Below are 25,847 nucleotides of genomic sequence, written 5' to 3'. Positions count from 1 at the left end.
TATTTGGTCAGGTAGGCTGTGTTTACCATAATGCAAATAATCTAGCCTGGGTGTCTGAGATGTGAGCTTACATTAAGTTCAATTATATGCGTGTTTAATTATATGTTTAGTTATATGCATTTTTCAAACTCAGCTGGACTCTTCCTGGGGAGTCTCTTAGAAAATCTGGTTGCAGTTATCAAGAGCAAAAGCACAGCCAGAAATATGATTTACATACTGTTCACTCCCTCTGCTTTGCATGCGACAAAATTTATGTAATTGTTCTGAAATCATTTGCAACACATCTACTGTTAACACGCACAATCTACCCGATTGCACAAGAGTGCGAACGGATCGTCCGAACACTGTGTCATTATTAAGTAATGATTGCACTTGTGTCATTTTTGAATATCGTTTAGTTTTAGGATCAAAACAGAAACTGCAGTCACTGAAAGTTTCCTGGAAAAATTCATTCTTTAAGAACCAATTTGAAAATGGCTTCTTTCACTCAGCACGTGTGTGTGTGTGTGTGTGTGTGTGTGTGAGAAAGAGAGTCTGGCATGTGTAGACATGTCTCATCATGTTCTCTCAGTCACATACAAGGTCCTCTTCTTGGAGAACACGTGTATCTCAAAGTGTCGTTGAAACATATTCGAAATTGAATCATGCGTCTAAAATATTTAACGATTCCTGCTTGTGCTAAGCTATGAAGACAAAAAAAACAGAGAGAGAGAGAGAGAGAGAGAGAGTCAGAGCCTGGGAATGATTTTATGCTGTGTTGTAACTCGGTTGAGGTCAGTTGCTTCTAACTACAAACATATGTAAAGTATAGCCTCTGAGGTATAATATAATAAGCAATGTGAGTATACGGGCAGCTCTCCGTTCACTCCTCACCTAGCATGAACTCCAACTCCCACAGAATACGCTACACTATTTTAAGGCTTGCACCAAGGTTTAGGAAAGATCAGCACCATCAAATATGCGAATATCACATACCAATATGCGGCCATGTAACAAAAGATGTTTAGGAGAAATACCACGCTTGTTACTCCACCTCTTTCCCGCCCACTTTCCTTATCGTTGCCTAGTCTAATCTCATCGACTGCGTTTCATTCCACAGTGTACTTTATAGGGCGCCCCTTACTCCCTGCTCCATGTGCACGGAAATGCCGGTTAGGGGAACTTCCCTCAACAAAATTCCACTATTTGGAGCATCCAAGCAGCGATTTACTTTCCTATTAATAGTGAGGATTTTTTTTTTATTAAATGTGTTTTTTAATCGAAAATTGCAAACATAAATAAATGTACATAAATTAAAACATTTTTAATGTTTTAATGTTTTTATTGTGTAATTCTGTTGATTGTAGTGTTTTATCAGGATCCGTCTATGGATTTTAATCTGTATTACAAGCTTTGCCGATTAGCTGTTCAGCCAGACGGACATGAGCACAGCAACAAGCTTCGTTTGGGAAACCTTACATTTCTTACCAATTTCTGAACGGTGATTTGTGAGGCATTCTGGGTAAAATCTGGTGCTGAGGTTTTTTTTGTTTAGAAAGGCTTAACATTTTAGAAGATGCCTAGTTCAGTATTTAGCGTTACAACCCTGTCTCAGGTTCACATCATGCTGTTTCTTGGGATTGTTGATTATTGGATGTTAAGTATTTCAAATATAATAGTGACTTTGCTGAACACTTTTCTAAATAATTTAATCTTTGTTTGGGGACCAAAAAGACAAAATATAGTATTGCAAAATGTGGAAGTCTAAGACATTTGTGAAGTACTGTCGAAATCGTCAGTCATGTAGAGAAGGCAGATTGTTAGGCATCTTAATTGGGAACATATTTGACACAACGGCTCAAAATGAGTTTTAGCACAATCTTACAAAGGATGTACAGTGGTAATACGAACAATGAACCTTACAGTACGAACAAAACAGGGCAAAGAAACATCTGTCTCTCCACTCTGTATCCTGCTTATCCTGTGTAGGGTTGCGGGGAGCCTGGAGTCTATCCTGGGAAACTAGGGGAACAAGGCCGGGGACACCCTGGTTAATGTGTAAACCGCTGTAGGGAATAAACACTCACAGTCACGCACCATGGGCAAATTAGAAATACCATTCAACCTATACATCAATATGACAATTCTTGCTATCCGTTATCACTTAAATGAGAGTCTCGTTCTATTTAGGGTTTCTTCCTATTGTCCTCTCACGGACTTCTTCTTTGCCACCATCACTTGGCCTGCTCATCAGGGACAATCTGATCATTTTTGGTTTATAAATATTTTCTTTAATCTTCTTTTGATTCTGTAAAGCTGCTTTGAGACGTTGACCATTGTTAAAAGCTCTATACAAATAAAATTTAATTTATTTGAATTGGACACATTACTTCCTTATTAGTATTACTGTCGTAGCTCTAGTTTAGCTTTATAGCTACAGATGTAATACTACAGAATAAGCTGGAGAATAAATCAAATTGTTAATGAGATTGTACATCTGTCTGTTATTCTGCTTTAGCTCAGATGGAGCATTGTTATTATAACATATGGTTAAAAACAGCTTTAAAAAGCATCCATCCAGAGCAAGGCTTAAAAACTTCATACCAAATGTCATCATTATGGTCCTAAGACTGCTCTCGCAAAGTTTTTTCAAAATAAACCCTGCCAATGTGCAGTGCGTTCGGTCTTTCCTAGGACACAAGGCCAGAAAAATGTTGTTCAGAGCATTACCCGGTGATGAGGTCATGGTGATGGGCGCTTTGTTGGAGGCTCGGGGAGAGTTATGAGGTCGGTGGGGCACTGCTGTCTGAAATGCAACCCACAGCTATTGTGCCTCAGCAAAAGCCTCTCACTGTGTGTGTGAGAGAGAAAGAGAATGAGAGAGAGCGTGGGAAGTTTTCTTTTGCCACTAACTGCTTGTTGGGGAGAGCACAGTGGGCAGACACACACACAGAGCTAAATGTCAAAAAATCACCCAAGTTCTATGGCTTTTTTATCATTGTTCTGTTGTTTAACTTTAGTTTGTACAAACTGAACTTTCAATGATGAGCCTCAAGGGGCGCCGTCTCCCGGAGTTTGTTCATAATTCAGCTATAAGTCTAAGATGATCAGTTTGATTATGATGGGATTTATTTTATTTATTTTTTAGTAACTGTTTAATTGCCAAACTCTGACTTGTATTTCAAATGGAAAGCAAAAAAAAATTGGTGCACCAGTAAGAGGCAGGACATACATGGGGTGTTCAAGACAAACGGGGACTTGTGATGAACTCACTCGTGAATGATGGCATAAAACTGATTGACATTTACAGAAGACATTAAGTACAGTACTGTGATGTGACTCATAGCTGGAGTTAAATATCTGAACGCCGCTAAGGTTTCCAAGAAGTCCGTGCATCCGTAAATGAAGATCACGGTCGAGGTGGCACAGAGCCCACTCGTAACGTCAGTGAGCTGGGACTGTACACTGTACACACAATCATTCACCAACACGTTGCAGGAAATCGGCTGGGAGTTATTGTCACGTCCGCCCGTACACTCCTGACCTCAAACCAAGGCCTCAAACATTTCTCCATGTTTGGGCCTTTAAAGAAGTTCCTGGAAGGCCAGCGTTTCACCTGTGAACTTGATGAGCCGTCTGATCATGGCTCTGCCGTACTGGGAAACTCTCCACCCTGATGCTATCCAAGCCCTAGTGAGACGCTGGGACAAGTGCATTAGTGTAGCAGGGGATTACATTTAGGAAAAAAAGTATTTTTTTATTCTTATAATTGTGTTCTGTTATTCTGCACAATCAAAAGTCCCAGATTGACTTGAACACTGCTTGTAGAATGTTTAAGAAAATAAGCAGAGTAAAAACAGATTTAAGACACGAGGCAAATATGAAGCAAAAGAAAAAAATGTGTTGTAATGGAACAAAAATTTTATAGTTTATTATGGTCTCTCTCTCTCTGTCTCTCTCTCTCTCTCTTTCTCTCTATTCCTGTTTAATTTTTGTCTACGTGACTGCTTTTGTGTTGGGTGGGGACAATTTACCTATGCAGTGGGTCACGTGTTAGGATGGTGGGTGAGGGTTTGGGTGAAGGAAGAATCACCAGCTGGAGGTCAGAGATGAGATCAGACCAAGCGAGCCACAGGATTATCTCTGACCATATGGCTCTCCTTGTAGGGGGAGGGACGGGCCGAGTGCTGAAATAACTTAGTCTCTGCGTCCGAGCCTCTATGAGAAGGAAGAAATCTTTCCTTCTTTAATGCACTGACCTGGCCTACATGCACTGATTAGCATTGGCACACTGGAGTTTGAAGGTTGGGGTGTGAGCTGTGCCTGCAACTAGAATGTAATAATGGCTTTATTAGACTTTGCATGCTTGATAACACAACACACGACACACAGTTTCCTGTTTGATAAGGTTAGCACCCTGTGAGCCTTATTGCCTCTTATGGCTCATCCAGCCAGCTGAGATGCATGCCTTTCACACCGACTGATCTGTTCAGAGCCTTATCATCAATATTTTTGGTTTGGTTTCACATTTACAATTGAACTTTGTATAGACTGTTCTGACTGGCAGGTGTGGCCGAGTTCCAACATTCCACCTTTCAGCAAATGTTTAACTTAATAAAATCCTCATTCGCTTTCTCTTCAGTTTAAACGGATTTTCTTGCCGCTTGTTGCTGCAATGGAGTTATTATTGCTCCTAGTGGACAGTATTGTGAACTGCAGCAACACACTGCTCTGATGAAGACAGGACCGTTAATAAGGGTTGCCAAAGACTTGATTTTAGATCACAAGATCACTGCAGCCAACTTGTTGTGTAGCAAATACTCAGAATCTGAAACTGATACACTTCTGCAGAGTGAAAGTACAGCCCTAGAGTGTTTGATGCCTGGAATTGACACTTAGAAAAGAGTGGGGCAGCTGGGGTAGAGTGGTCTCAGCATTTATGAGACTGGCGTTGGGTGTCATAAAGACAACGCAGCTGCCATGTTGCCACGATGTCGAGAATAAAAAAACGGCAGTCTGATACTTTCGCACCACAAAATCTCTTGGAATATAATAATTACTGCTAGATAATTGAGTAAATATTCAGCAGCTGTATCTGCTGTTTTTTGTCAGATATCCTCATAGACACAATGCTCTTACATCACACTGCGCTGATCCACATGTGTGTTTGATATTGGACAGAGACAGTGAGGGAGAGAGAGAGGACCGCAACAGAGAGATGGAGCTTGGAATCCATGACTGACCACAGCAACTGTTTTATAGTCTGCCTTTCTTTGTGTGTGTGTGTGTGTGTGTGTGTGTGTGTGTGTGTGTGTGTGTTTCTCAATAATTCACAAAGAAAGACCTGAACAGGTGCTGGGAATTTGAATTGTGGCTTAACATGTTAATAAACATCACACAACCCAGATTGTAATTATCTATCTATCTATCTATCTATCTATCTATCTATCTATCTATCTATCTATTTCTCACTCTATCTCTCTATCTATCTATCTATCTATCTATTTCTCACTCTATCTATCTATCTATCTATCTATCTGTCTGTCTATCTATCTATCTATCTATCTATCTATCTATCTATCTATCTATATATCTATCTATCTATTTCTCACTCTATCTATCTATCTATCTATCTATCTATCTATCTATTTCTCACTCTATCTATCTATCTATCTATCTATCTATCTATCTATCTATCTATCTATCTATCTATTTCTCACTCTATCTATCTATCTATCTATCTATCTATCTATCTATCTATCTATCTATCTATATATATATATATATATATATATATATATATTTCTCACTCACTCTATCTATCTATCTATCTATCTATCTATTTCTCACTCTATCTATCTATCTATCTATTTCTCACTCTATCTATCTATCTATCTATCTATCTATCTATTTCTCACTCTATCTATCTATCTATCTATCTATCTATTTCTCACTCTATCTATCTATCTATCTATATATCTATTTCTCACTCTATCTATCTATCTATCTATCTATCTATCTATCTATCTATCTATCTATTCCTCACTCTATCTATCTATCTATCTATCTATCTATCTATCTATCTATCTCTCACTCTATCTATCTATCTATCTATCTATCTATCTATCTATCTATCTATCTATCTATCTATCTATTTCTCACTCTATCTATCTATCTATCTATCTATCTATCTATCTATCTATTTCTCACTCTATCTATCTATCTATCTATCTATCTATCTATCTATTTATCTATCTATCTATTTCTCACTCTATCTATCTATCTATCTATCTATCTATCTATTTCTCACTCTATCTATCTATCTATCTATCTATCTATCTATCTATCTATATCTCAGTATATCTATCTATCTATGTATCTATCTAAGTATTTGACCTAAGGAGAGAGAGAGAGAGAGAGAGAGCCTGTCGTTCTGCATACTGGTGACCATCTGTATGAGGGTTACACAGGTGTGTTAGTGTAAAGCTGCAGGTTGAGTGTTGTGCTTCTCAGTGAGATGATATTACAGGAACAGAACTCAGAGGCTTTTTGCCAGCATGTCAATGTGCTGACGGGGCTCTTCCCTGGGCACCATGCCCGGCCACTCCTGCCTGCCCGCTTTAGCTGCAGGAACACTCCAGCCTCTCTCTCTCTCTCTCTCTCTCTCTCTCTCTCTCTCTCTCACACACACACACACACACACACACACAGACACACACACAGAGTAAGAGAGAGAACAGATTCATCGCACCATCTGGGTTGCACTGTGGGAAAGTGTTATCTGCAGGTTTTATAATGTCATCACTGAAGACGTTCCCATCAGTATACAGGTCACAGTTTGTCGTTAAATAAATGAGAGTTGTTTGAAAATAAGGGTTGTTTGTAATGTGTGTGTTTTTGTCTTTTCCTAACTACCCAGTGGGCACAGATATAATAGAAAATGTCTCCAGGTCCATTATAGACCTAAAACTGCTAAAATGTCTAAAAGGACCAGGATTCATTTCCTAAATGCTACCTCTTAAATGAAATGTGAAATCATTTTTTTAATATTATAGTATGTGCAGTATTTGAGTCATTTGTAATGATTAGCAAGCCCTGTGTCCACAATGGTACCATACTCAGAGTTCCCTACAAGCAGTGCATTATGGGCATTGTGTAAATGATAGGGTCTATCAGTTTGACAAAATCATAGCACTGCATCATGAACGCAGCTGATATTCTCTGCTGTGCTTTTGAAGGTGACTACAAAGCGGGGACGTTCCAAAAACAGTGCCCTTAGCTGGGACTGGATCCGCTATTATTAGATTATTATTGCTCCTGACCATGTTTCTAATGTTTCCGCACATGCAGGTCTGACTGGGTGGAGATTTTGGAGCCGCGCTCACGCGAGCGCATGTACGTCAACCTGGCGTCGGGCGAGTGCGGCTGGGAGGCACCTCCTGGCGTGACCGTTCGCCAGTCCGACGGTAACCAGTGGTGGGAGCTGTTTGACAACAACAACAACCGTTTCTACTACTACAACTCCACCAGCCAGCAGACAGTGTGGCACCGGCCGCAGGGCTGCGACATCGTGCCGCTGGCACAACTCCAAGCCATCAAGAAGTGCTCCGAGGCCGAGCTCAAGGGGCACGGGAAGAGCGGCAGGAACACTCCTGTACCTGCAGCGGGCTTACCCAGCTCAACCATGTCTCAGGAACGAGAGAGCAGCAGGGAGACGTCATCGTTAAAGAGTAGAGGGGGCAGTTTGGAGAAGAAGAACGAGGGCAGCAGGTGAGTGTGTGAGAGATGTAAACAACCTTATTTCTGTCATAAGGCAAGGTAATTCATGAAGACCATAAAAACAAACAGTACTTAACAGGCATACTACTGAACTATGTATGCCAGATCGTATTTTGACAGGTGTTCATTTGAGAAATGTATTTTGTGGCTCATAAACCATATAGGCAGGTTGTGAAATCTTATCTCTAACAACTTAATAACCCTCTTTTATATAACAGTTAGTTCCGACCAAGTAATCTGATTGGATGAGAGGCGATTCATGACTGGTGCTAATGGACGGTAACAGCACTGGGAAGTTTAATTATATGGACGACTCTACAGCTCAGATGTTCTGTTAACTGTCGGTTGCAGTAAGGGTGATAGTGGGTCTGTCTGGTCCACCACCGTACCGAGGAGAGAGCAACTGTCTGCCAAAACCCACATTTAAAACCATTCAAAGAAGCACTTTCAGCAAGAAAACGCATCTGATAACGTTTGTCATCTTACACGACACTATGTCTTACTTCTGAATCGCCTCATTTAGGCTGTTTTATTTACGGCTAAAAAGCTAACTAGCTCCTAATACAAGGCTAAATTGCAGATCACTCTTCAACTCTTTCAACTGCTTGGTGTGTGTGTGTGTGTGTGTGTGTGTGTGACAATCAACTGAAGATTCTATTTGCACTAGCTTTCCAATTAATGTAATTTTTCTGGAGTTAACAGTGCTGTTATTCTAAATAGGAATAAAAAGAAGTATAAGGAGTATAAAAAGAAAGTTACAGGACTGGGTCATTCTCTTTAGCTTTTGGCTACATAATGCCAGTAAGAATTTAAAATAACTTTAACCTCTGTTAATTACTCTACCTGTCAGTCGCTATCTGTTTGTCGGCAGCTCCGCCATTCGCAGTTGATTAGTTATGATATTGTGTTGGCGGAGCAAAATAACTGGTTAAATGGTGTTTGTGGAACTGTTGTATAAAACATACACTTGAGAGAACAGCAGTGCTGAGCAGCAACTTCGAGGAGGAGTTTCCTTATATGATTTCACAACAAATCTGAGCAGTTGAGGCTAAGGGTCCTTTTCATGAGATAAAGTCTCTCTGGATAAGGGTGTCTGCCAAATGCATAAGGGCCCAACAGGGACAACTTGGTGGTTGTGAGATTTGAACTTGGGGCCTTCCGAACCCCAGGAAATCCCAAAAATTTGTACACACACACTGTAGCCGTATCTGAATGTCTAAAAATGACTAAGAAATTTAAGTGAAATGGTATTAGCCAAAGCAGTTGTGTTGTATCTTGAGGCTAGCAGTGGTCTTGGCCTTGAAGCATTGGTGGAGTCTGAAATAACATTTCTCAGATAAAGTAGTTGATTCTCAGATTCTGAGAATAGTTTAATGGTTTCGGCACCTTTATTTAAAAACTCCACATGATAACCCAGTGGGGAAGAAAAGCAGACTTCGTCATTACTTTGATCACTGTGCGGTAAACAAATGACGTGTAAATTGATGATGCAAATCTTAGATTGTTGCAGTGTTAACTTTAATTAACTCCAGACCTTGTTTTAGTTTGTTTAGTGCTTAAAAGTGAATGAAGATTTAAAGGGGGATTTTAGGAGGGTGGAGGTTCGCGATCGGCTCCGTAATCACAGAGGAGAGGAAAAGAAAGAGAGAGGTTTAGAAAAGTCAGAGTAGGCATTGCATGCACATACACGCACACACCCACTAATTCCCACATACAAATATGCTCTCTATGTTACACACATACTTGAAATGATATCTAATGTTTTGTTGACCAGTCTGACTGCTTAAAAGAAAGAAAAAATGTTTTTATGCATGTAGTCTGTGCTTTTATTGGCCTGTATGTCCGGCCTGAGGACAGGGGATTGAGCTGGTCATGAATCGAGAAACAGATAAGGCAGCAGGAGGCGAAGATTGTGCAGATGTCACGTAGCTGGCCTCTGATGAGCTTTCCTACATCACCTTCTGGAGGGTGTGCTGTTCTGGCTTCATGCAGCTATTAAACCACAATGGCAAGCAGTGTATGAGGACTCTCGATGAGAAATTTACCAGAAGCTTCTAGGGTAACTTAAAAAAACTTGGTTGATGCCCTAGCACAGTTCCTCAGTGACCATCAGTTCCAGAAACTTCAAGTAGGTGACCCTCTCCGCTGCGTCACCATTTTCGTAGATTGGTTTGTAGGATTTTTAAAAGTTCACGACCATCTCCCTTGTTTACTTGAGGCCGTTTTTATTTATTGTTGCATCATGCACCAGCTCCTGCATCTCACCCCTGTGTTCTGACTCATGACTGTTAGAGATGAGGAAACGCACTGTCATGTCATCAGCATGTTTGAAGATGGAATTTGAGGAATGTGAGAGAAAGCAGCCGTGTGTAAAAAGGGTGGAGAGAAGTGGATTAAGCACATGACCTTGTGGGGTACCAGTGCATACGGACAAAGAGTTCGCCAAACCGGACTGTCTGTGTACATTTTCTTCAAAAAGTCCAATACGGTGTTGAGCAATGAGAAGTTGAGACCCCGTGCAGTTTGCTAGGCAGGATTGTGTTAAAAGCAGAGCTACAATCAGTGAAGAACTTTCTTACATGTGAAATGAAAATGAATATATTGGAATTCGATATACCATGCTACAAAAAAAAGTTATGACATATAGCTCTTACATCTTTCATTTTACAATTAAGATAACAAAGCATGCTCCTGAGTGGCATATCTATAATACATCATGAAGAGATCATGAAAGATACGAGTGTGTTAGGTCATTCTTAACGTTGTGCAAGTAGCTTCACGCGTGTCAGAGGAAGTACTTGATAGACTTGCGTGGTTGACAGTAGCCTTCTTGATGGGAGAGTGTCCTAAGAGAGAGGTAGGTGAGAATTCGCTACGATAAAAGTTACAAAAGAAAATCATTTGCCTTCACACACAGCCCTCCCAACCAATCGAACAAAGTGAATTCTGATTGGCTCTTTCACATAACATATTCCATGTCATGCAGCCGTGCCCTTGCTCACACACATACGCGTTCATAGGTGCAGTGAAATCTGTTGCGTTCAAGCCTCATTTCTACATTGATTCAGACCCGGCTAAGGAAATCTCCACAGGAATTAGGAAGTTCATAGATAGAAAAATAAATGTCTTCCGGTTTCAGGTTAAATTTATTTCAGTTTGTTGGTGACTCCCACCTGTTGTCAGGAGTGTGTAAGAGCGGGTTTAGGCTGGGAGCGCATAACAGAAACAATGAAAATACTTATCCTATACACTCACACACACTGACATTTACACTTAGTCAGTATCTCTGTCTATATATGGCCAGTAGAAGTGTGAGTAAGACCTGGGGTGTGTTTTTGTAGTGTGTGTGTGCATGTAAAGTAAAATGAAAGACAAGCTGTAAGAGAGAAAGACTGGTCTGAAGGAATGAGAAACACCTCAGGATGGAGAGATGGAGTGAGAGAACAGAAGGAGGTTTATATTCTGTTCCTCTGTCTGTCAGCACCTCTGAATAAACTACACCAGCACGTCCATACATACCCCAAAGGATTCAAAAAAATTACCTTTAGAAAGTTTCTCACATGACCTATTATATACTGTAGGACGAATATACTGTATAACAGGTCATGTGAGATAGGAGATATAGGAGAATTCTCCATTGGACCAAATGTGTTGATGATTTTTTTCTAACCGCGTTATCGTTTATATAGTAACAGCTCACTTGACACTCTCTTTAATTAAAGTCTAATAAACAGATTTGAGGAAACTAAAGGAGTTGCTCACTTAGTATTTATAGAGGAATCTCTGAGGATGTTACACTTTCTCGGTTCTTAGTGAAATGACAAGATGCCTTTTTTGTCAACAGAAAGAAACAAGACAGGTTTTTACACTTATAGTGTAACTGATATTAACAGGAACTAATTTGTCTTGCAGATGTTTCACAACATTAACTGCTACTGTAAACAAATAACCAGAAATAATGCTGCCGAAACTCATAATTCCCGATCTCCACCCGGGCAAAAAGCAGGGACTGTGCAGTACTGTGGAAAAGTCTTGAGACCGCCATAATTTCTTCATATTTTGCTTCCAAAGAGTCAGGCTTTCTTTGTATTTTTAATGTAGTCTTGAGGAGTAAGTCTCCAGGCATCGTGAAGGACTTTTTTTTTTTTGCACCTATTTCAGAGGAATGTTTTTAGTTCAGTCACACAATGTGAGGTTGCTGCTGAGGTTGTTACATTAACAACCGATTTTTTTATTATATCTTTACAGTAGACACGTTGCAACCTGTTAAAGTAAAATATTGTCCCTATTTCTTCATTTAATCTACATAATTTAACTCAATTTGAAAAATAATTGAAAGAAGACCATTAAATTGAATGAAAGACATGAGAGGTGGCTCACAACTTTTGCATAACACTGTAACTCTCTCAACTTGGAATTTGCACCAGTATGACCTCCTCAACATCAAATCCTTTGGGTCAAGATGCATCCAGGTTACTTGTGAAGTCAGAAAGCACCACGTCTCACACACGCTAGTGCTTTTGCCTAGACAGCACACATACATGCAGAATTTTGGGGACATGGCTTTGGAGGGAACATTTATTATTTATTATACAATATTATTATTAGTGTTGCTTGCGAAGCACTACTATTGTTATCTCTCAGGATTATTATTCTTTTTTTTCTGTTAATTCTTCTTCTTCCGTACAAAAGTTTGGCGCGTAACTAGTCCCGTGCAGTTTGTTGTTGAATGAGATGTCAGATGAGGTGCGGCTTATTCGGGAATGGGGTGCTATAAGGGGTGTGCAGTAATTTGCCCCAACAGAGGGCGGATAACCACCTCAAAAGAAATCCCATAGACTTGACATGGAGACCAACTTTAACATTCTAGAGCAGAGAAAGAATTTCGTAGAACTATAAAATTTAACACATTTGGATCCCATTGTCATAGAGATATGGGGGACCCCGAGTTTTGCCATGACAAGCATCACTCACATTTTTTTCAGAAAATGTACCTCTCTAGTTATTATAATTATATTAAAATTTTTTTTTTGTTTGTTTTAAACATGTAAATATTTTACACGTTTTTCCACATGTAAGGAATAATAAGAGTAATAACGGCACGCCGGTCATCTTGCTTGCTTTCCAAACATGCCGAGCGATTGAGAAACCAGCTGCCTTTCAAACTCTACTACTGGTAGTAACGAGAACCATTTTAGGGATTGAGGAGACAATCAAAAGTACTGTATTGGACTGAGAGGACAGCGGGAGCGCTTCTGTCCTGGCTAATGGAATCAGCCTTAAATGGTCACACACTCTCAGTTGTTAACACAATACACACCACACATAAACATAGCGTAACGTATTCTCTGTCGCTCGGACGTTAGTGGCGGATGAAGCATGTACCAGGCTTGTTTGCCAACTATGTCATTTTTGTTGGATGTTGTGTGTACAAACACAAAGTGTACTCCACGTACTGTTTCACTGAGGTTATGGGGTGCATCGTTTAGCCTTTCTCCATCGTTCTCTCTCTTTCTCTCATAGTCACGCATGAGTGAGGTGTGTGTGTGTGTGTGTGTGTGTGTGTGTGTGTGTGTGTGTGTGTGTGTGTGTGTGAGGGGCTGGGTTAGTAAAAGAGTGTCCAGAGCATGTTGTTTGTGGAATGAAGCAGGGTGTGACAGTTTTGGGCACGGCTTGTGTGCTATGAAGAATTTAAAGATTTCCATCTATGAATATCCTTTAACTAGTACCTGCTGAGATTGTGGGTGTGTGTATGTGCAGTAAAGTTTTGGTCAGTATTAGTTTTTAGAAGCAGTGTTTTCATAGTGTTGTTTAATTTAATTAATGAATGTCTTTCATTGTGTAATGTGCTGGAATTCTTTAATGCAGGCTTCATTTATTAGAACAAAGTCCATTAGTTTGTCACTTTTGGTCTCTTCGATGTCACTGAATACTCAGCTGAGGGTCTGATGTTGCTTAGTGACGACGCTCAGCAACCTTACTCTTGGTGCTGGAGCAGGTCCAGACCTCCAGCATGACGACCGATGGGTTTTTACTCTACAGTCAGAGACAAATCCTCTCGCTAGGCCTTGTGTGTGGTGATAAACTAACATGTCGTAACCGAGTGTGTGTGTCATCAGCCAATCACATCTTTGTTTCTTTATTTTTTTAAAGACCGCGTGCATAACGACAATGGGTTTACACTAAGAATTACAAACGTTATAGAAAGACACGTAGTGGGTGAGGAGAAGCTAGTAGAGGATGGGGACAGACTTGTAGCAGGTAGGGAGAGGCATATAGCAAATGCGAATCAGCTAATGCCAGCTAATACAAGAGGAGCTTGTAGCAGACAGGGACATATAGTACCTTACAAGTACCAAGCCTGTAACTTGGAGGGTGTTGGAACAGTTTGGGAAGGTTTGAAACACATTGGGAGGACTTTGAAACATTGGGAGGGGCTTGTAACATTGGGAGGGGCTTTTAACAGACTGGGAGGGGCTTGTACCAGACTGGGAGAGGTTTGTAACAGATTGAAAGGGCTTTGTAGCAGATTGGGAGGGGCTTAAAACATTAAAAGGGTCTTGAAACAGATTGGGAGGGGCTTGTAGGAGGGGTTTGTAACAGATTGGGAGGGGCTTGTAGGAGGGGTTTGTAACAGATTGGGAGGGGCTTGTAGGAGGGGTTTGTAACAGATTGGGAGGGGCTTGTAGGAGGGGTTTGTAACAGATTGGGAGGGCATTGTAGAAGATAAGAAGGTTTGTATATTTTGTGCCTTAAAATTAACTTAAATAAAATGTAATTGTTAACCAAACTTTTGTTTGTTTTGTTTGTTAACATTAGCGTGATCAGCATGTCAAATACCTTTTACATTTTAATAATTTTGTACTTATATGGAGGTTTCTCCATGTTAGGACCGAGTGCCTGATTTGACACAGTTATAGCAGATGTAGATGCTGAGTATCTAATTTTCCCCAGTGCAGGCCCTTTCATTTCTAAAAGGGTTTCTGTGTGTGTGTGTGTATGTGTGTGTGCATTTGTTTGTAGATGTGGAGACTTAACTTGTGTAGTATTGTGTGTGTGTGTGTGTGTGTGTGTGTGTGTGTGTGTGTGTGTCCGTATGTCCATTAATTGGCCTTCTGTCTTGTGACAGTCTGGTCACCCTTTACCCCTTTTCTTTAACATACTGATTCTAAAACTGGCTGGAAGCCGACTGTGTGTGTGTGTGTGTGTGTGTGTGTGTGTGTGCATGTGTGTCCGTCACATACTCTTTTGCCAAAAGGCACAATGAGCAGTCAGTTTGGCACCAGACACTTTCCCTCTCTCATGAATCTGCGCCATTGTTTGAGCTGTGCTGTTTCATTCTCTGAAGCCCCTTTGAGACTTTGCTGTACTTTATCGGCCACTTGCACAGATTTATTCTCTGCTTAACTGCACTGTTTAAAGTCAAGTGACGGCTGCATGTGCTTTAAATGAAGAACGATTCAGATCGTATGCGACACATCGTATGCAATTTAGGTACTGGTTGTGCAAGATTGTGTATATGCAATAAATCAAACATATCATAAGAAAGTATTGGTAATGCACAGGAACTCCGAATATGATGCATCAGTTGCATTCTTGAGCTCACAGATTTATATATAGCTACAAAAGTTATGCCTCGGTATTAATATACACCAGGGCTGCAAAACTGATCTAATCATCAGCATGTGCAAAATATGGAATTAGATCAAAACCCTTTTTCCTTCCGGAAAAACACAGGTTTTATTAGCAGTCTAGCCAGAAGGTTCAGATAAGTCCCCAAACCCCCCCTTGTAGCAGTTGCTTAGCCTCGCTGTTCTCTGAGGGTGTGGCTCAGCATTACCTCATTTACATAGATACTGAAATGGCAAATTTGAAAGAGGAGTGAAATACATTTTTAAAGTAACAAGTTAAAGGTAAAAGAAAAGGCATTTTTTAAAAGGTTGTTCAGTTGAGTGGAGATTTAAGACCCGTTTTAACGAGTTAAAGAAATAGTAAAATATGGGACCTTTAATGATTATGAGTTTACTGTATTAATTTGCTTAATGTTAGAGATTTACCCAAATAGTGTGTCTGTGTTGTTGGATACTATAAACTAGGGATGGGAATCAGCAGTATTATGGTACAATAAAACTGAAGACCAGTCAGTCTTGTTCACAGGCCGATCTCGTGGTGCATCTCTATTATTATAAGAGTAAAATGTTTTTTTGCTGGTTTTTTTTTTTTTTTTTGCTGAGTCCACACAAAATAATACAATTAAAAAAATAAAATGGAATCAATTTTCCCCCATTTCTACTATAAACTCATTTCAGTTCAGTTTACTTAAGAAAAAGAAAAGGCTTAGTAATGTGTTACTACTGAGTGTTAGGTGATCATACTACCTCATTAGGTGATCATACGGGTTGAGATGTGGTACATGTGAAGCCGATAACATATGATTTCGATCATTGTCATTCATGTCAAAAGATTGAGTGACCCTGCAAACACATTATGGTGTATTATATTACACTTTATAACTTGGCTCATTAGAGCTATATTTCATTTAACTGGACTGTAAAAGATTTCAAGACAAAAAGAAGATTTTTAATGAAATGAGAAAATCCCAGGCTTCTTCCAGTTTACACGAGGCAGGAGAGTGTAATTAATCTTCCACAGAGGAACACATTGGCGCCGTTGTCGAAGCCATGCTGCGTAATTGCTGCTGGTGTTGTGGTATAATGGTATTGCATGCAGCATTATTGTAAAACAGTCATGCTAATAAAGTTTGAGCCAAATGCGCTGATGAGAAAACACATAGCCTAAATAGTAGGATACGCTCATTTCATCATGATTCGCCGTAGTAGGCTCTGTGTTTTTTGAAGAAAAAAAAAAAAGGATCCGCACTAAACGTCTCTAGATTCTGATATAGGCAGCTGTGTTTATGAAAGCGTGAATTCCTGCCATATTTTCCTGCATTGCCCAGGCCTTGCTGGCGCGGACCCATCTGCTGTCCACTGTAACCTCTTTCAGATGCAGAGAAGTAGGTTTATGAGATTTAGATTTGTATATAAGAAAACCTGAGTGGGAATGTCAAAGGGAAATATTAGACTTTTTGCATTGTGGAAGAGGAGATGCGATACAGACGGTGCATGTGGTCGAGTCTCACCATCGCTCTCGTCTCTTTTTTCTCGTTGCTTATATAACTGTAGTGGATATGAATGTGATGCAGAGATTTGCCATTGTTGTTTTTTTTTATGAATTGAAGTTGGTGTGATAGAACAAGGTAAACACTGGATGGACAGGAGGTAATCCTGGATCAGTACTGAGAACGTGGGCTCTAGATCCATCCTGATTCTGAGTCAGTTTGCATGTCCAGTTGGGTTCTCTCTCTGGGTATTTTTCCATCCATAAAGAAAACGCTGGTTTGCCGAGAGCCTGCGATAAATTTCTCTTAGTCGTGAATGAGCGTGTCACTAAAAAACTCATAGTGTCTCTGATTTTGACTACCCATGCACAATTCATTATATAGTTAACAATCTGACTGGTGCTACACGCGAACACGCAACACCCCTCTCCTTGCACTAACACATGTCTGTACATAAGTACAAGTGACTCATTTCCCTTCAAGTGTATTCGTCAATCAAGGTTTCATTTCAGGTAGATCTAAGTGCCTATTAGAGAAGTTCATGATCTAAGGTGGTGAGAGCACCATGATGTACAGCATGCACGAAATCCAACCAGGTGTAACCTGTAGCAGGTGAAGTGAAAAATGCCTTTAGTCTGTCGGTTTAAACAAACAATCCAAGTGATATAGAATTTAAGCCAAGCATGTGACATTCACCGTAACTGCCACGCCCTCAAATTTATTTAAGCTTCTCCATTTTTACAGCTTAGTTAAACGATTATCGCATTTAAATATCTCTGTTGTATTTTTTTCAGAAAGTTTGCATCTTTTAATTCTTCTTTATAAACACATGAGTGACTGTATTTTTAAATACACACCGACTCAGGATGATGACATGAACGCTACAGTATGTGCACATGTTTGGGCGTGTGTGATTTGGTCATACACTAGAGCAATGTGAAAACTTTGTTTTTTTCCAACTTTTTCAACTTTTGCTCATTTTAAGTGGCGTGCAGAACTGTGTAACGTAATACCGCAGTTAATCAGCCTGATTAAGAATTCTGTTTATTAGCACATTAAGGGCGGCGTGTCCTAGATCCTGGCAGATGCGCCTGTATAGAGTGAACGTGACAGATTGAAGAGAAGCTAAGTGGTCCAGGCTGAATAAGGTCCTGGGAAATCAGCCATATGCGGTGCTGCACATTTACGGCTCATGTTTCAACATCAGGTCAATAAGGTCAGCTTAAGGGACAAAGGTTAAACGGTTTGACCCTGGGAATAGAGGAAAAGAAGCAATATTGACACACACACTACAGTGCATTTCGTAAGTGTTCACCTCACCTTGAACTTTTCCACATTTGATAACGTTACTGGAACTAAAATAGATTTAATTAGGATCTGTCACTAAACTCATGGTAATAATAATAAATGGAAGATATAAAAAATGTTAAATATTTTTCATTAGCCCTTGGGTCAGTGCTTTGTAGAATTAATATTGACTACAGTTATAACTGCAGGTCTACTGGAATATGTCTCTATCGTCTTTTTACATCTTAATGCTGATATTTTGGCCCTGGCAAAGCATTTCAAAACTCTCTTGGTTTTGGGAGTGTTGATGTGGTCGACTGGAAAGAAATGAGTGGACGCTCCTTACAACCCAGTCTGCGTCTGACTTAAACACTAATTAGACTTCTCCCTCCATACAGTCGAGCTACGTGTGCTGTTATCTACAGGTCTAAAAAGGATAATGAAAGACAATGAGAGAGGAAGACGGGAAGATAAGAACAAAGAAGCATGTGACTCCTGCTTGCCCACTCGCACACACACACACACACGTACAGAATGTCACACACATACCCCTACTGGGTTTATGTTAAGGAACCTGATTCACTAAGCCCACGTTGAAGAAATATCGCCTTTCGTCTTCTGTGAACACATTCCAATGACCACAGCTGACGGCCAAAGTACATGTACATTCCCTGTGTGTGTGTGTGTGTGTTGAAAACAAATAAATAACCAGAAGATGGCAGTGTCCATAATCCAAATAAGGAGTCTGGAAAGGATAGGGCATACACTTACTCACTCATCTTCTATACCGCTTTATCCTGTATTCAGGGTCACGGGGGTCTGGAGCCTATGGAGGCTTAGGGTCCATGAGTGGATAGGGTGCCAATCCATCGCAAGGCACACACACCCACTCACACACTACGGGCAATTTGGGAACACCAGTTAGCCTAATCTGCATGTCTTTGGACTGTGTAAGGAAACCCACCAAGCACAGGGAGAACATGCAAACTCCATGCACACAGAGACAGGAATCAAACCCAGACCCTGGAGGTACAAGGCGATAGTGCTAACTACTACACCACCGTGCCACCCATGAGGCATACAATCACTTTTAATGTGAGTGTTCTATAGCTTCACATTACCTAATGGCACTAGCCATGACTCTCTCTTATTTGCCAGTTTTGTTTTCAGCTCACAATACAGTTGCACCATCATCCTAGTGACCGCTGCATTTCAGCGCTATACGCTAAGTGACTTCATGTGCAGTAAAGTCAGCGTGTCTGAGTTAAATCAGGCTTCTTTGGTCACTTGTCACAGAATCTCGGAATCCTCATATTCTTTGCCCAAACCTAAAGCGTGAAAATTCCTGGCCTATGCGATCCTCTCTCTCTCTCTCTCTTTCTTTCCTCCTGTATCCCAGCCTGTTGCAGCTGCCGTGTGCCTCACCCTGCAGTGTGGAATATGACTCTTTCCATCCAGGCATCCAAAGGCATAAGCAATAAAAAACTGTGGCGCTTACTATATGCTGTCATTCTAATATTTTTTAGTTTGGCTACGTTCACATTACATGCCGTATTGTTCAGTTCCATTTTTTGGGGGGGCAAATCTGGTTTGCATTTCATGAGGGTTTACATTCATAACATAAGTAACTTTTATCTGACTCGAACGTAGACGCGCCTGTCCAGTGAAACGGCACACATGTGCACACCAGTATGTTTTCGCTCACATATCTGGGGTAAAACACGTCCTATTTATGCGGCCACTCATTAATTTCAAACACTAGATGTTATTTTAGGAGAAATCACTTATGTTTGGGATTTTGCTCTGGAAGATGGCAAGCAGTTCGTCGGCCGTATTTGTTGAGAAAAAAGGAAGAAAGCCAGATGATTCGTTATAGCTATTTTCCACACAATTGCTAGAACTGCCATTAAAATTCCGCGCTGTTGGTGCCGACGGATGACATCAAATAGGCAAGTCTTCCGGAGAACGAAGCACAAATAATGAATCAAATTCAGATTCCTCACTAATGTCACTAAATTCTCACTAATGGTTAAATGCCCTTAATCTCCTTAAGCGTCTCCATAAAACCCAGACGCTGAGAAACGCCTCGTCTCCTCTGGTGACACGTCTGCGCTAATTAATTTACCTCGTCTTTTCTCTAGTTCAAGATTCAAGATTCAAAGGTGCTTTATTGGCATGACAAATATGTACATTCGTATCACCAAAGCTTAGAAATAGAAAATAGAAATAGATTTTTTTTACTATAAGTTTCACTATATTTTATATTTTTATATATATATATATTTTTTAGTCTTTCTATAGCTAAATTTCTCGAAATTCTATTTCGTATTTTATTCCATAATTTATTTTTTTATTGTAACCTGTTTATTTTAAGGTCACGGGCTGACGTTCAAGCATTTTACTGCACCTTCGTACTGTTTATGACTGTGTATATGACTAATAAAATTTGAATTTGAATTTACTTCCGTCCTTTAAAATTCAATTGATCCGTTAAATTGTTTAAATATACTGTATATTTACTTCAGGTGAGCTTCTATATTATCGTGCAGCTTTGCGTAATTTATATGGCTTAGGAACTTTACAAGCGTGTCTGCGAGACAGTAAACGCAATAATGCTCTCGCTGGCCCTAAATTCGACCAATCGGAGCTGCGGGGGTGTGTATGTGCGCGTGTATTAGCGCTAGTATTGTTTTCTCAGCAATAACTCCTCATCAGTCATAAACCCTCTGATGACTGAGTCTCTCCAGTGTGACTGCGCTGCTGCTATTTCCTGTTTACGCCAGGGAAAAGCACCCTTTGAACTTTCCAGCAGGCGATCCCACAGGGCAGCACGATCAGGCCATATTTTCCCCAGAATCCCACTGATCCCCAGCCATGCGAACAACATGCTCGGCACACACTGCCGGCAGAGAAGCATATGCTCACTGGAGCTTGTTTTCAGGCAGATTCTTTATTTATTTCCCTTTTTTTTTATCCCGTGCATGTTTCCTTTGTGTTGTGTGTTGTGTGTATTGGGTTTGGGGGAGTGTGGGTGGGTGTTTTAAGGTGCGATTCTTATCACCTGGGAATCAACAGTAGCTTTGTGCAAATTAGCCAACGTCTCACAGGCACATGCATGGCTGCGGCGGGAAAGTCTGAGAGAGGGACGAATACAAAGTGTGGGAAAGAAGAGGAAAGAAATACTGTAGGAGTAAGGAACAGTTTAAATGTGTGTGTGTGTGTGTGTGTGTGTGAGAGAGAGAGACATCAGTATCCACTTTTAATCTCTTACATATTAAAAGACATCCTTGATATTTTTGGCGAGAGGGAGAAAGGGAATGTTTCGGAGTTTTCTCCTCTTCCAGTTTTTGTTTACAGATTGTATACTCTGTATTTACTTCACACTATGAAAAGATTGCTGACTTTCGGAGCCGTGAGCCGGCAGGCACAAAGGGTGGGACTGACCAACACAATTTGGAGAGAGAGAGAGAGAGACTTCACAAGCTGTTAGGACAAACTAGGCATTGTGTCCAAGAAACGGAGAGACACTCAAGAGAGTTTGAGAGGGAGAGGTGTAAAGGAATGAAAGCCGAGGCCAAGTGATGAAGCAAGTTGTATTTCTTGAAGTGAAAAGAAAAGAGGATGAGAGATAACTGCTCGTGATGAAGAGGAAAAGAGCGCCGGGTTGGACGAAAGCGTCTTGAGGACTGAAGATGTTTCTCATACATGGAACAGAGACAGGAGGGGGTAGCACCCACGGTCAAGTTTGCATGTATGTATGTATGTGAGTGTGTTTGTGTGTTTGGGGGGTGGTGGGGGCAGATTTAAGATTTGCATTTGCCCTACCGTAAAAAAAAACAAAAAAAAACAGAGGAGGGCCTAAACCGGAGCCTGGTCTCCCCTCCTTCTCTTCCTCTTGCCATGTCCTCCCTCCTTCTGTGTGAGTGTGTATGTGTGTGTGTGTGTGTGTGTGTGTGTGTGTGTGTGTGATTAAAGAGTGGAATTAACACTGCACGCTTTCAACAGTAGGAGCTCTGTCAGTCCAAAATAGCCGGACGAGGACCACTTCGGGTTTTTTTCTTTTTTCTTGTTATTCTTTCCACCGATCCCGTCACACACAGCGAGGTTCAACAGGGCTTTTACACCGACTCAGAGCACCCCTGTAGCGCTCGCTTCTGTGGGTAAGTGTGTGTGTGTGTGTGTGTGTGTGTGTGTGTGTACAGATACGTACTTCCACACAACCAACTCTGAGAACATTTCTGTGTGTGTGTGTGTGTGTGTGTGTGATAACGCCTTTCCAAACAGTAAAAAGTTATGAGCTAGTTTAGTCAGCTTCTTTGTGCAGTTGTGTGTGTGTGTGTGTGTGTGTGTGTGTGTGTGTGTGTGTGTTCTACATTATGTTCTCTCACCTGTTGCTTTGTTGTTGTTGTTTAGGGTTGAAGTGAATAAATGCTGTGTGTGTGTGAGTGTGTGTGTGTGTGAGAGGAGAGCTGTTCAGAGTGAAGTGTGTAGGTGGGTGTGTGATCGACTCGTGTTTATAGAAGTGCGTGTGTGTGTAAGGAAACCGTTAGAACTGAAGTAGATGAGATTATTACATGCTCAGACACACACACACATGCTCACACACACATGCACGCACATATAAAACATGAACACACCACACACACATGCAGAAAATACACACTGAACCAAAACTCAATATACTAAAACACAGCTCTATATGACATCATGTTGCACACACACACACACACACACACACACACACACACACAATTCCACATCAAAAATGCACATGACTATGAAGGCATGGGACACATGCAAAACACGTGCTCATACATACACAAACGTGTGTGTGGTTGAGTTAAATGTAAGACTTGTACCAGTGTATTTTCCACACATGTATGTGTGTGTGATGTTTTCATGTTTTATGTGTGTGTATATGTGTGTGTTGTGGTATAATGCAGTGTTTTGTTTAGGGAACCGTACTATAAGAGAGCATGTTTTTCCCCTTTAATCTCATCGTACACTGGAACAACTTTCTCTTATATAAAGTGTGTGTGTGTGTGTGTGTGTGTGTGTGTGTGTGTGTTAGAGAGTGAGAGGTGAAGTATGATTGAGACACATTGTGTAGCCTATAGAAGACTGTAACAAGAGGATAACATGCGAGCGGGAGAGAGCACACCCCAGTCTGTTCTTGCGACGTCGCGTGTTTGCTTGTCGTGTATCGTGTTTTCAGCTGTGGATTTCCTAAAGCAGTCTCCGTCCTCACTTCAGACGCTAAGAGAACAGAACCCAGACGTCACTGTGTGCACAGGCTTGAGTCGTCAGAGTGCTTTCATGTGTTTGTGTGTAAAAACTGTTTCATCTCATATTGAACAGCAGGTAGTTCTGACTAAGTAATCTGATTGGACGAGTGGCTTTCCACGAGTGAAGATAATGGACGGTAACAGCACTCGGGACGGTTAACTATAGGTATCACTTCGAGTCCCTGGTGATTAAATAACCTTGAATTACACTAACTGTCGGTCACAGCATGGATGAAAGTAGGTCTGTACGGTCCGTCGTACTGAGGAGAGAGCAACCGTCTGACCAGACAGACATTTAAAAAACCAGGCATAGAAGATCATGTTATTCTTATGTTATATCTAATGTTATGTTATAGCTAATGTTATTCTCTTTAACCTCTGATCAAGAGCACTACCTGGTGTGTGCTGATATTCATCACAACAGCACTCCCTTTAATTAATAATTGCTTCTAAGTCATTCTAAATCGTTTCCTTGTTTTTTTAATCACTGCTACAAAGCTAATTAGCTCCTGACATCTAGCGCTCAACAACTCAGTTTTGCGCGTGCTGTGTCTCCCCCACGCGCTCTACATGTTTTTCCAGCTTTACAAAACTAGCCAACACACACTACTTCTGATTGGCTGTTTCTTCTCTAATCAGGTGGCTCAGGATTGTAAACATAACGCCATATGTATCAAGGGCTCTGTTTGGTGTGTGCTGATATTCATTACAACAGCACTACCTCTTGGTGATATGGCTTGAATATGGTTTGCAGTTGATTTTTTCAAAGTCATCTAATGACACTAATAATATCTTCTAATTCCTTGATGTCTTAAATTCCCGTCATTATGTTTATAATTCTGAACTCTTTTATCATCGCAACATTGTTACAATGACATTGAGATAGTGTTAAATGAATGATGCAAAAGCAACGTTGCAAATACAATCTCAAAACGACAAAATTTTTACCTTTATTTGGAGCATTTATGCTGATTTAGATTCATTTACCTAATGTTTGACCACGTCCAAGGTTTTTGGAGTGTCTAACAGGGTTTGGAATTTTGATCGGAGTTTGGGACAGACGCAACAGCTTACAGCACACAGCACGTGTATCTTGTGTAGCCCTGTGTCTCATCTCCTAGTGTTGTAATGTCACCTCTCTGTCTAGATTTCTTAGCTGAGCTCCCAAATTACTCTACTGTACTATGGTGTTTGTGGCGCTCATTGTTATTTATTATCATTAGCAGCAGATCTCCTAGTCGCTCAGCGGGAAGCACGTAACACTCCCACCACAGCAAACAAAAGTTTAAATTGCACTCAGTCAACATTATTCCAATGTAATTTTATCAAAGTAAATCCACCTTTTAAAAACAAACGTTTGACAGCCAAATTCACACACATTTTCTTATCAGAGTAGACATCATACCAGGGAATCATCACACCCTGACATGTTTATTTATATTTTTGTCTCCCTTCGCTTCATTTTTCCATGTGTTAGAGGCCATACTGGTGTGTCCTAAAAGCGGTGTGATAGATGTGAATAGAGAGTGAGAGAGAGAGGAATGTGTTTGTAGACCCAGTGCCAGAACGGGCATTTCAGCCAAGCATTCCTCTGTGTTAGATACGGACAAGTTGGGATTAAGGCACATTTATTTAATAAGCATAAGAGATATTTCGTGATACGATACAGCACAACTGCAGGACGCCGATTTATTTATTTTTTATCTTGAATGAAGGGTCACATAGTTTAATGCCCTCATGCCCAAGCGTGGTTATGACTTATAAGGAAACTGTAGAAAGATCTGAGCTTTGTGCATCTAAAAATATGAGAAAGTTGATAGTGCTATTTTTATTTCTTTCTACATTGTAAAACAATGCTGAAGGCATACAAAACGTGCAATAATATTATTTGATATTGACATTTGTCTGCCACGTATGCTCTGTAAAGCCTTCATAACGCCTCTAATCTGAGGTTCTATTGATTGGTGATTTTTAACGCTAGTAACACTAAATAAACTTCTCCTCTGCAGCAGAGGTAAGTTTTGGTCTTGCTTTCCTGCGATGGTCTTAAGAGAGCCAGTTGCATCATGGTGCTTAATGTTTACTAGGAAATCCACTCCCTCGAACAGTACTGTTCTTTTAAGAACTATCTCAGAACAGCTGACCGTCGTATCTTAAATAACTGTTGACTATTGTGGCACGGTGGTGTAGTGGTTAGCGCTGTCGCCTTGCACCTCCAGGACGATTCCCGTCTCTGTGTGCATGGAGTTTGCATGTTCTCCCCATGCTTGGTGGGTTTCCTCCGGGTATTCCTGTTTCCTCCCACAGTCCAAAGACATGCAGATTAGGCGAATTGGTGTTCCCAAAATGCCCATAGTGTGTTAATAAATGTGTGTGCTCTGCGATGGATTGGCACC

At 40.6% G+C, this 25,847-nt stretch overlaps 1 protein-coding gene across 3 annotated transcripts in view; it reads left to right on the top strand.

Moving 5' to 3' along the window:
* arhgap46b (Rho GTPase activating protein 46b) overlaps nt 1-25,847 on the top strand; it is a 76,424-nt gene that overhangs the window by 28,452 nt on the left and 22,125 nt on the right. For 2 of the 3 annotated variants that reach the window (XM_053482377.1, XM_053482376.1), the window contains exon 2: nt 7,330-7,749. In XM_053482377.1, coding sequence (XP_053338352.1) covers nt 7,330-7,749 — 420 coding nt within the window. Of the gene's footprint in view, nt 1-7,329; nt 7,750-21,665; nt 22,327-25,847 lie in introns of those variants that run through there. The other variant, XM_053482378.1, reaches the window with a different exon arrangement.

The sequence above is a fragment of the Clarias gariepinus genome, chromosome 22, assembly GCF_024256425.1.
Source record: "Clarias gariepinus isolate MV-2021 ecotype Netherlands chromosome 22, CGAR_prim_01v2, whole genome shotgun sequence".
NCBI classification, from domain to species: domain Eukaryota; kingdom Metazoa; phylum Chordata; class Actinopteri; order Siluriformes; family Clariidae; genus Clarias; species Clarias gariepinus.
The sequence above is the reverse complement of the archived record's forward strand: the minus strand, read 5'-3'. Positions and strand labels throughout refer to the sequence as shown.